The sequence below is a fragment of the Ornithorhynchus anatinus genome, chromosome 20 (genome assembly GCF_004115215.2).
Source record: "Ornithorhynchus anatinus isolate Pmale09 chromosome 20, mOrnAna1.pri.v4, whole genome shotgun sequence".
In the NCBI taxonomy this organism is placed as follows: domain Eukaryota; kingdom Metazoa; phylum Chordata; class Mammalia; order Monotremata; family Ornithorhynchidae; genus Ornithorhynchus; species Ornithorhynchus anatinus.
In genome coordinates, this window is record NC_041747.1 from 10,607,529 (window position 1) to 10,620,023 (window position 12,495).

A 12,495-nucleotide genomic window follows, 5' to 3' on the forward strand; every position below is an offset into this window, starting at 1 on the left:
GAGAAGCAGCCCAGAAGTAAAAGTATATATAAGTAGAATGGGATATCAAGGATCAGAATGGTAGGCAGGCGTTACAAAGAACACTTTCCCCTTTTAATTGCATAATTCCTATCACTGTACCAGTTGGTCAAATCTGACAATGAAGACAGTTTCTCTTCACTTATATAAATAAGACATTTTAATGAATGTAAATGAAGTAGGTTACTGAATGCTAGTGCTTTAGGATTTGATTGAAGTACCCAAAAATCTTAGAGGGTGGTTGATCAACAAAGCTTGAAGTGAATTTATTGTTAAGTGTAATTTATTTCTATGGTGGTATTGTAGTATTTCTTTTACAGAAATAGAATACCTGTAAAACCAGGATATATTTTCTATGGTGTGGTAAATTTAAGCTCCTAGACATGAAATTTGTTACAGCATTTCCTTTTTGCTGAAGGTGAATTTGATCGGGTTGAGTTGAAACTCATTTTCGTTTTATGTTTTTGACAGCAGGGATTTTAACCTCCTGCTTCAAAAGCATAAAATGAAAATGAGTTTAAACTAAACCAGCCAAGCAGCTCCTGTGTAGAAACAGAAGATGCACAGTTATTTAAATTAACTCTGACCTGAATATCTTGTCTTGGTGATGTGCATCAAGGATTTCTGACAGGAACTGCAGTGGAAATAATCACATTATGGAACTGGGAAAAAAAAAATCTCTTAGAACTAAAATTCAAAATTCTTACTATTTCCCAAACCATCCCAATAACAATAGTTTATTTTTCAAAATGGGAAGCAGCGTGGCATAGCCCAAAGAGCATGGGCCTGGAAGTCAAAGGACTTGAGTTCTAGATACAAGGCAGTCAGATTGGATACAGTCCATGTCCCACATGGGCTCACAGCCTTAATTCCCATTTTACAGGTGATACAAATGAGGCACAGAACAGTTAAGTGACTTGCCCAAAGTTACACGGCAGACAAGCAGCAGAGCCAGGATTAGAACCCAGGTCTGCAGACTCCCAGACCTGTGCTCTATCCACTAGGCCACACTGCTTCTCTAGTTGCCTATTATAACAATATAGTATTGTGGCCTAATGGATACCGCCTGGGCCTGGAAGTTAGAAGACCAGGGTTCTAGTCTCAGTTCCACCACTTGCTGGCTGTGTGACCTTAGAAATGTCATTTAGTTTTTCTGGGCCTTGATTTCCTCATCTGTGAAATGGAGATTAGATTCCTATTTTCCCACAGAAAATCTAAGGCTGTGAACCTTTGTGTCAATCGAAGACTGTGTCCGATCTAACTGTTGTGTATCAACCCCAGTGCTTAGAACAGTCCTTGGCACTTAGTAAGCACTTAAATATGATTATTATTATCAGAACTTAACAAACACCACTGTTATTATTATAATTATCATCATTATTCACTTGGAATTGTTAAATTCTTCTTCAAATTGTTCCACCTCTATTTTTTCCCCTCACTATGCCAGAATGGAGCCTTCTGTGATCCTTATTCTTGTAAATATTCATTCAGAATTTTTTGGCTTAAAACTGCAGAAATCAGAATTAAAGAATAGATTTCTTTCAGGCATTGATAAGAGGAGAACTGTTTCCAGGGAAAGAAGCCTAGAATAATCACTCATCCTTGAAAGAGCATATTAAAACATCACCTTAGGTGTGCTTCTTGTGGTGTGTCAGGGTTTCCTAAATCAATGATCCTTTTTTAACATTCTAGACGCACCTTGTGAAACTTCTCCTGATGCATCAGGCAAACCCAAATCTTCTCAACTGTAATGAAGAAAAGCCTTCAGGTGAGTTCTCCACAGTGGCTCCCAGGCAACATCAGTTGGAAAATTCAGGTGTCCCTGCATCACGGTGGCACCTGGAACTATCAGAACAACAACCCTGTAACAGCCACACATACATGCACTAGCCTGTTTGAATGAAGAAGCAGTGTGGCCTAGTGAATCAAGCCCGGGCCCAGATGTCAGAAGGCCTTGGGTTCTGATTCTGGCTCCACCACTTGTCTGCTATGTAACCGTGGGCAAGTCACTTCACTTCTCGGGCCTCAGTTACCTCATCTGTAAAATGGGGATTAAGATTCTGAGTCCCATGTGGGACAGGGACTGTGTCCAATCGGATTTGCTTGTATCTACCCCAGTGTTTAGTACAGCGACTGGTACATAGTAAGCACTTAACAAATGCTACAGTTATTATTATTATTATGAAGGCCTCTGTGATGTTACCAAATATAATCCAAAAGGAAAAGGCCCTGTTTAATTTTAAGATCCATTGTACTAAGAGGACCCGAGAGAACAGTTGTTTTACAGAATTTACTCCTCATCGTGGCAATTTGCCATCCTGCTTTCTGGCCAGCCAGAGAGGATATCATTTTGCAGTGTGCACTGAAATGTTTCCTTTGCAGTCCAGGCATGAAACTTTTATTTTCCCAAATCTCTTTCAAATGGCAGTCGTGCTTAAATGCTGTTTCTGGAAAGAGAGAGGGGGGCATAGAGCATATGAACCAAACAAACACAAGTCCCATGTTCTAGCCCCAGCTCTGCCACTGGTCTGCTGTGCCTTTTAGCCTCTTTGTTGCTCCGGGCCTCATTTTCCCTGCCTTTAAAATGGTGGTAATACTACCACCACGCGGCCTCCCAGGGATGATGTGGACACTAGATTAATCAGAGAAGGCCTCCTGGAGGAGTTGTGATTTCAGAAGGGCTTTAAAGATGGGGCGAGCAGTGGTCTGCTGCATGTGAAGGAGTAGGGATCCCACAGACAGAAGCAAGAGTGAGAGAAAGATGTGTGGAGGGCAAAATAGCAAGGAAAGTTTGGCTTGAGAGGAACAAAGCTTGTGAAGTGGGATGTGATGGGAGAAGAATGAGGATAAGTAGGGTGCCTTAAGGCCAATGGTCTGAGTAACCTGTTTCAGGGTTCAGTTTTGTTGTGTTATTAGTTTGTCATTTGAATTTTTAAAATGAGAAGAAACATCAGAGAAACAAATCATTTTATCCTAAATTACCACAGCTGGGAATATCCACAATGAGATTGCAATCAATTAGTGGTGTTTATTGAGCACTTACTGTATGCAGAGCACTATATTTTCTGCTCACTGTAATAATAATAATTGTGGTAGTTAAGTGCTTACTATGTGCCAAGCACTATACTAATGCACTGCACACTATATATTTAAATTTACCGATTTTTTCTGCCAGTTCAGTTGCATTCAGCATTTCCAGTTGCACACATTAGTATATAATTCAAATTACAAGGATAATAAAAGAGTACTACTCTCTTTCAAACCTTGCTTTCCACTCAAAACACTTTGATTTGATTTATCTCTCACCCAGTGAACATTATTTTCTTATCTTTTGGCCTTTCACCTGCAATTAAATATATCACAGTTTGGTTTCTTGCAGGTCAGGTTGGGTTTTAAGTCATCAATGGTGTAAATTTACACTAACGACACACGTTTAGAATGTCGGTGCCTTCTGTTGTGTCAGGAATTTTACTTCCGATTTTACAAAACTATTTTTCTTCTTGATCCAGCGTGGCCCATGATGAGACATTTGCTTTTAATGGTTTATTCATTCCCTGTTTTCTTAATTTTTTTGTGTGGCAAAATGCAGATATCGCAGCATCAGACTATATTGAAGAAATCCTCCTGAAAGGTGAAATTGTGTGGGAGGAAAGGAGAAAGGAACCTTCATCTGTTTCCGCTTTAGTTCAAGAAGAGCCGTACGAAGAGATATTACATGAACCCCATGCACCAACCAATAAACTGTAAGTATGTTCATCCTCGAGGTATTGAATGAAGTCACCGCTCTCTTTCAGTTTTAATCAATCAGTGGGATTTATTGAGTGCTTTCTGGGTGTGGAGCACTGTACTTATTTAGTGCTCACTGGGAAGTAGAGCACTGTACTTATCAAGTGCCTACTAGGGGCAGAGCACTGTACTAAGTGTTTGGGAAAACACACCAGAGTTAGTAGATGCAATCCCTGCCCAGAAGGAATTTAGTCTAGAGGGAAAGACAGACGTTAAAACAAACTATAGATAGGGGAAATAGTAAAATATAAGGACATATAAGTGCTTAAGGAGTACACATTAAAGAGCATAGTTGATGCAGAGGGGAGAATAGATAAAAGAAATGAGGACTTACTCTATTCTCCCTTTTACTGTTAAGATTGTAAGCTCCTTGAACACAGGGATTTTGTGGGAGAATAGATAAAAGAAATGAGGACTTACTCTATTCTCCCTTTTACTGTTAAGATTGTAAGCTCCTTGAACACAGGGATTTTGTCTACTTACTCTATTTTCCCAAGAAATGACACAGTTGAAGGCCATTTCTCAGAAAGGAAAATCTGTATGTCCAGGATTTCAAAAGCAACAGTGTGGCTTAGTGGATAGAGCACAGGCCTGGGAGGCAGAAAGACCTGGGTTCTAATCCCAGCTCTGCCATATGTCTGCTATGTGACTTGGACGGGTCACTTAACTTCTTTAGGCCTCTGTTACCTCATTTGTAAAATGGGGAATAAGAGTATGAGCCCAATATGGACAGGGACTGTGTCCAACCTGATTAACTTATATCTACCCCTGCGTTTAGAATAGTGCTTGGCGCAAAGTAAGCACTTAAGAAGTACCATAATAGTAATAATCCAGAAGGATTCCTTTTTGTTTAAAACATTAATGCCATTTTCTCTTTTCTTTAATGGCCAACACTGTTTGGGGCATTTTGAGATTAGGCTTTAATAGCTTTTCCCATTAAATGTGTTTTTAACAGGATTAAAGTCAACAGTGAGGTATAGACTTTTTTATATTGAATTGACCAAATCTAAATGAAGTAGGTGTGAGCCCTTCCACCTGTTGAAAAGGTGTTGAATTTCTAATAAGTATTTTTAAGCATTAATAAATTAATATTTTGCATGTGATTGGACTTCAGTTTTCCGTACAATAGTTTTGATACATGTTTTGGAGTACGTTTTCTCACAACACATTATTTAGGGGCCTCTAGGGGCAAACAAATATCCTCTGGGTTTTTTTAGTGAAAAAAATTCAAATTTAGTATGAAGCAACTAAGCCTTTTTTAGAAAGCAAAGAGTATTCATCTGTCACTGAAACAAAATAACAGCTGAAGCTGCCTGATCTTTGTCTATACATCAGTAATGAAAATGGTGAATGGACAGAGGGGAAAGAAAAGAATAATTACATCTTCAGCAATTTTCAAGGAAAATCAATAGGAGAATCATGTTCCCAACCTAAAGGAGAATGCCTTCCCAGCAGAGTTCACAGGGGAGAAAAGGAAGCCAAAAGGAGCTGAAAAATCCCCTAAATTGGGATTTTTTTTTTCTTTTTGGTCCAGTTTAAGGTTTTGTTCTGGTGAAAGATCACATACTATAGTAATAATGATAATTATTATAATTTTGGGACTTGTTAAATGCTTACTATGTGCCAGGTACTGTACTAAGCTCTGGAGTGGACGCAAGCAAATCAGGTTGGACATAGTCTTTGTCCCATGTGGGACTCATAGTCTTAATCCCCATTTTACAGATGAGGGAACTGAGTCACAAAGAAGTGAACTTACTTGTCCAAGGTCACCCAGCTGACAGGTGGCAGAACTGGGATTAGAACTCACGACCTTCTGACTCCCAGGCCTGTGTTGTACATGATTGTGACTTCAGCAACCCAATTTAATGCCTAGGCTTTATTTAGGTGCCGGAATTGAACGCCCATCAATACAATGAAAACAGATAATTTAATGGTCTTTGTGTTCTGTGTAATTGAAGAACAGTCTTACCTGAGGTTGTTTTGTTGGGTTGCTGAGTAGAAAGTGTGCGCTTGAGAAATGAATAGGATTTATTGACCTCATCTTTTTAAATGGAATCTGTTTTGTTTCTTGTCCTGCTACGTCTGTGTGTATACATTATTGTTTAAATGTATGCATCAATAAAGAACTTCCAGAATCATCCAAAAGAAAACTTGTGGATTTCACAATCTAATCTTAGAATATCACTAAGTAATTTGGTATATGTTTGTGTGCATATACACATACCCATATACACATATCTCTATAGAGAATCCTATACCTACATATATGTGTAACATACTTATGTAACATATATATATATAACATATATAATATGTACACATCTGTTTAGCTCTTCATCATATTCAAAATTGATGTTCCTGATGATCAATCCTATCTACACCTTTTGAAAGCAACCAATCCCATCACAAGAACTGAGTTTTGAGTTTGATGAGGCAGGCATTGTCTTAAACATCTGTTATAACCTACATCCCATAGCACAATTTTGAAACCTTTTGACTTAGTAACTTGACTCACCAAGCTTTCCAGTCCAGCTGGAACAAGTCTGAATTTTTGTCAGTTGTTAGGAAATCTTAGTGAAAGGAGCAAACGTATCAGAATCGGGATTTTCCTGGCTATAATGGTTAACCTGTTTGCAATCACTCCCAGGAGCTAGCCTGCCTATCATTCACAATTTCAGCGTGCAAGAGTAAAGTAATTGCAATCGCAGAGTAAAATGGTTAGAGTATTGCGAAGTAGACTGTGTAGTACCCCTAAGTAAATGTACCATGCGTGCTACTGAGTTCACATCCTGACCATTATGCATTGAAAAGTTCCATCTTTCAAAAATAGAACGCTGAGGGTTTTATTTTAGATGTGATCTGGAAAAAGGAGGTACTGCCATCACCAGATAAGTTATGGATAGACATTGTGTATCTCTAAATTCTGAGAATTGCCATACTGATTTTTACTGCCGTATTAGAAAAAATCAATGTATAAATATTTATTATATTGGAATTCAAGGGTATTTCTTATTTCCCAAATAATATCTGGCGCAGAAATATATTTGGGTATTCAATCACTCCGATTAAACTGGTGGGCTGTGAAAACAACCATGTGTATCTATTTCACTCAGTTGAATGTAGCTGCATCTCCACTGGTGCATATCAATATAATACTTACAGAAACAACATTCCTAGTGGATTGTTCTAATAAATTGCTTAAGTAGTAAGTTAAATATTTTTATTATTTTGTTCTTCTTTGGCAAACTAGATTTTTCTGAAGGATAATGCTTTCTGGCACAAAGCCTATTTAAAAGACCAAGAAATTGAATACATTTCCATCTCGAGTTGAGCTGGGTGTAAATAATTCAGTCTTTCGTTTCTTAAGCAATAAATAACTCAAATCCATATCATTTTTTATAATATTGCTCCTTGTTGTCTACTACATCTTAAGAGAAACTTAAATGTGGTATGTATATTTGATAACCCACCAAGAGTACCTTTTATTGGAAACTGAATAACTTTGCTTTCATTGAATTTTAATTTATGATCACCCTTGAAAGTACTGCTCAGATTCATTATGCATAGTAATTTCACCTTTTAAGTTGTATATTGACTTGCTTACTGATCACACTCAAATATAAACCAGAAGTATTCTGTATGGGTTCTCGCTATTTTTCAAAAAGTAATAAAATTGAATTTTCAATTCCTGTACTTTACCAAAACCCCACGTATCTAGTAGAGACCATGATAAGGAAATCATTACTAGTTCCCCCACTTAGATTTTCTCCTAACTTTAGAAGAATAGTATCATATCCAAGTAAGGTTTGCATTATACAACATTGCTTCAATCAAACCATAAATTAATGGTGGTACCATGTGCTCACTATATGCAGAGCACTGTACTAAGGAGAGTACAGTACAACAGGGTTGGTGGACAAGCTCACTACCCACAACAAGTTTAAAGTCTAGAGGAGGAGAGCTTCCTGAACAAAAAGCTCTCTTGTCTGTTGTGTCCCCTTGGGGAAATCACTTAGCTTCTATATGCCTCAGTTCCCTCATTTGTAAAATGGGAATTAAAACTGTGAGCCCCCTGTGGGGCAGGGACTGTGTCCAACTTGATTATCTTGACCTACAGTGCTCAGTACAGTGCCTGGCACATAGTAAGTGCTTCACAAATCCATTGAAAAATAAGAATTTAGATTCCTGGCCATTACTAAAGGATAACTAATTGGGTTATTGATTTTTCTCCTGTTGTAGCAGTCCCATGGCTTTACCAATTGCCAAGAAAGATAGTTTGCTGGAGAAAGACACCATGTTCAAAGATTCAGCCAAAGGTTTTTGCAAGCAACAATCTCAAGACAGCCCCTTCAAGCATGACATCACCAATGACACAAGCAAAACTGAACAGGTAATGAGATTGGCTTGGTTGTTGGGCTAGACATTTTAGATGATGGGAAAATGCATATATTCATGTCAAATGAAGGCGATTTTCAGTTGAATGGCTTGAGCAGGGTTTCTTTAGAAGCATCTTTCACTGTTTAGGCATTTGAAAGAGTTTATTCTTCCCTATTTCTCTAATGGGGAGTTTAATTTCGCAGGCCAAATTGCAAACCTCACATAATTGGATGGATTTTAAGAAGGATCCAGACATGACTATTTAGTTCTCCTCTCCTTGCATTTTGGCAAGATGGATTTTTCCATTATCTTTTAATTATACTACCCCCTGCCCCCCACAAAAGAAGTGTCTTATTCATTAACATGGTTGTCGTTTATTTACTACCCTCTTGAGAAATGGCCCATCCCAGGCCTAACCTTCGGCCTAACTCCTTGCCATTGACTGAAAACTGTGTTCGATTGTGTTCAGTGTATACTTGTTCATGCCATTGCCTTAATAAAGTAGTTCACCTCTTGTTTGGAAAACAATGGGACTTTACAACCTTTAAGGAAAGATTTTAATAAAATAAACCTGAGGGTATGTCATTTAAAAAAGTCAATTTCTTTTAAAGAGTATGTGTTGTGCCCTTTGGGCATCAACTGTAAGGAAGCTTTTTACCGAAACAATGAGGCACAAGGCTAGAGAAGCAGCATGGTCTAGTGGAAAGAGCACTGGCCTGGAAGTGAGAGGGTGTGCGTTCTAATCCCGCCTCCACTGCATGTCTGCTGTGTGACCTTGAGCAAGTTACTTAACTTCTCGGTGCCTCAGTTACCTCATCTGTAAAATGGGGATTTAGATTCTGATCCCCATATGGAATATGGATAATATGCTTATCTTGTATCTACCCCAGAGCTTAGAACAGTGCCTGGCACAAGGTAAGGTCTTAACAACTACCATAAAAAACAAAGCAAAAACAAAGCAAAAAAAGCATTTTCACCCCCAAATGAAGTCAAATGCCGACATGCAAGTCTTCTCCTTTCTCAATAGACTAATTTGGTGTGAATTAAATCATTTTCTCCCTATTAAACTGGCATTTTGCCTTTCCTATTATCTTGGTCCTTTAGCTCACCAGGCTGCTAAGCTACTTGAAACAATGAATGAGTGCATGAGTACATTAAGCTTCATTTTCCTTACTCCTATTCTACAGTAAGAACTATGAAATCGTTCAAAGCACAGTATTTCTACATCTGTGAATTACAGTTGATTTTTTTCCTGTTGTTACTGTTTAAAAACTATTGCCGTTTATCATACATTTCTGAAAATTTGCCCTCGCTAATATTTCCATGATTCAGTCCACAAACAGCTGGAAAGTCCATTTATGTATATTTGTTTGGAAAATTCTAATTACAAGCAGTTTCTTCCAGGTTAATTGTTCCCAATTAAGTTTTTGGTTTGTTGGTTTTGGGTTTTTTTTCCATGGCATCAAAGTGCTGAAATTCATCTTGGATGAGACTATAATACTTTGGGTTTGTAGATGTTTTTTAAATGGATGAAGTGATTTTTCACTAAGGGAAAAGAAAGCTGTGAACATAAGACGGTTACATGTAAATAACTTTTAGCATGATTTTTGTTCTGTAAATGCTCCTAGGTGGTGTTCCACACTATGCGGGAAACAATTATGTTCTGTTTAATGTTTTATTAAGGTATGAAAAGCCATTATTCAGGCTTTATATTCATCTATTATTAATTCGGATTAGCACAATACTTCACATAATGTGTCATGGATATCATTCATTCATAGGCAATATAGCATGAAGATGAAACTTTCTCTAGGGAAGTGTAGGATTGGAAGCATACATTTTTAATAAGAAGGTGATAAAATGGGCTGTTTTTTCATGTGGGTTTTGAAAAATAGTATTGTTTAGACTTAGATATATCCATGGTTTTAAAATTAAAAGTCCCAGTAACCACACATTATTTTTCTCTTAGAAAATCTGAGGATTTAAATATTGATCTTTCATTTATAAAGCATATAAAGCTACATCTGCACACTAGTCTGTCAGTCATATTTACTGAGCACTTACTTTGTGCAGAACACTTGGGAGAGTACACTATAACAATAAATGGACGCATTCCCTGTCCCCAACAAGCTTGCAGCCTAGAGGGGGAGACAGATATTAATACAAATAAATAAATGATAGATGTGTATATAAGTACTGTGGGACTGGGAGTGAGATGAATAAAGAAATCAAATCTGGGCAGAGCAGAAGGGAGTGGGAGAGGAGGAAAAGAGAGTTTAGTCAGGGAAGACCTCTAGAAGACTCACTAAATACCATTTATTGATTGATTACTCTCCCAAGCACTTTGCTCTGCACACAGTAAGCACTCAAAAAATACCAATTATTGATTTTGATTGACTGCTGCTATTACGGTAACTACCTCTATGACGTCCACTACTTCTTGTCCCATGTCTATATTAGCTACATTTCCCTGAAGTTTTTGTAACTGGGTTTTTCCCTTTTCAGAATGCACCCTAATATAATGCCAGGTTCAGCTGCATGTCCTTGATCCACAAGCTCAAAAGTGTTTTTGAAATTTAGCTGTGTACAAATCCTCGAGCTAGAGAAGGGTAGAAGTATTTGAAGGAGTAAAGCTTTGTCTTTACTTACCAGCTCTAAAGTGCTTAGTACAGGATTCTGTATATAGTAAGTGCTCAGTAAATACCACTGATTCATTATATTTTTTTACAGACACCTAGATCCTAATTTTGACATTGCCGCTCCGAATACGTTGATCAATTTGATCTAGAACTAAACTCTTCTTTTTATATGAAAAACTGGGCTTCCTTTCCACTGAGTTGTTTCTCAACTATCTCTGTGAAAAGAGCAATAGCTCTATTGAGATATATAGAGAGAGATCTGTGTATCTGGTGTAGGAATTTAATCATTTTTGCAGGAATTTTATTCATCACTAGAGTTCACCTTAGTATAACCTTATCCAAGACCTTCTTTTTGACCTTGTCAGGTTAAGTGTGTCAATCAGCATTTTAGTTTTTCCATTTATTGCCTGAAAATGTATTGGTTAGAGTTAACAGTGAGTTCATTTAGTCTCCTAATTAAGATTGATGAGATCAAGTTTAGCTACTTCCAAGCTTCCTTCCCTAATCAGCATTAATGCTTGTTATAACATAATAACTTTCACTTCAACTCTCCAGATTCTCTGTTTAAGAGATCTCTACCTCAAAATGAGTGTCACTAATTTTTTTTTTAAGGGAAATACTTTCTCTAAGGAGTGCACAGCTGTACCACAGTCAAGAATCCCTAAGAATACCAATGAGATGTCTGTGGTAACACTTCCGTACTTGACAGAACAAATGTCACAGTAATGTTGGAACTATTCATGCTTACTCTAAATGTGCCTATCAACCTGTGCCCTTTCAGGAGGGAGTTTATTACCCTATCATGTAAATAGTTATTTTTGAAAGTAAAATACACAGCATGGAATGGCTTCTTTCATGATGGGAATTATGTTTAAGTTCTAGTCCAGAGTCCTCTTTGGGATAAAAATATGTGCATTTTGCTTTCCCCGGGTTTTCTGCCCATAAAGAGATTACAGTCTAATGGGAAAGGGCAAACATAAAAATATCTACAAGCAATGGAATTCAAATAAATTCTCTGTCCATATAATTACACTCTTTAGACAGTTGTATTCATTGAGCACTTACTGTGTGCAAAGCACTGTACTAAGCACTTGGGAAAGTATAATATAACAATAAACAGGCACATTCCCTGCCCACAATGAACTTACAGTCCAGAGGATGTGCTTTTAATTTATTTTGGAAACCAGAATGCCATTGTGTGAAACACCTGAAATGTAATGAAATGAGAGTCAGGAATATGGTGTGTTTCAGGTCAAGTTGACACCTCCAGCTCCTAATGATGACCTGGCAACACTGAATGAGTTAAATGATGGCAGCCTGCTATATGAAATCCAGAAGCGTTATGGCAACAATCAGATATACGTGAGTGGCTTGGAAAATTAGTCATTTGTCACCTTGAACTTTCCAGTGAGCATCTCAGCTTCTTTTCACTGAGGATATTTATTAGGAAAAACAGTGGGAATAAGCTCTTAAAAACTTTACAATAAGCCAAAGGTGGATGTTCCTTTCCTATCATCTTCATTATCGGTCCCAGCACATTTTCACTTTCATTTTTCTATTTGAATTCTTTCTTTTAAACATTAAATTTGAAAACAAATAAGTCTTCTCCTGTCTTCAGCTTTTCCAACCCACATGTATCTTCCTGATTCCCATTGGTAAGGGTTATCTCTAATAG

General features: G+C 37.5%; 1 protein-coding gene across 3 annotated transcripts in view; it reads left to right on the top strand.

Annotated features, from left to right (window-relative positions):
• The window catches only part of MYO16 (myosin XVI), a 247,065-nt gene that overhangs the window by 85,608 nt on the left and 148,962 nt on the right, over nt 1-12,495 (top strand). For all 3 annotated transcript variants that reach the window (XM_029047892.1, XM_029047891.1, XM_007668660.3), the window contains 4 exons: nt 1,711-1,786; nt 3,608-3,761; nt 8,044-8,194; nt 12,072-12,182. In XM_029047892.1, coding sequence (XP_028903725.1) covers nt 1,711-1,786; nt 3,608-3,761; nt 8,044-8,194; nt 12,072-12,182 — 492 coding nt within the window. The remainder of the gene's footprint in view (nt 1-1,710; nt 1,787-3,607; nt 3,762-8,043; nt 8,195-12,071; nt 12,183-12,495) is intronic.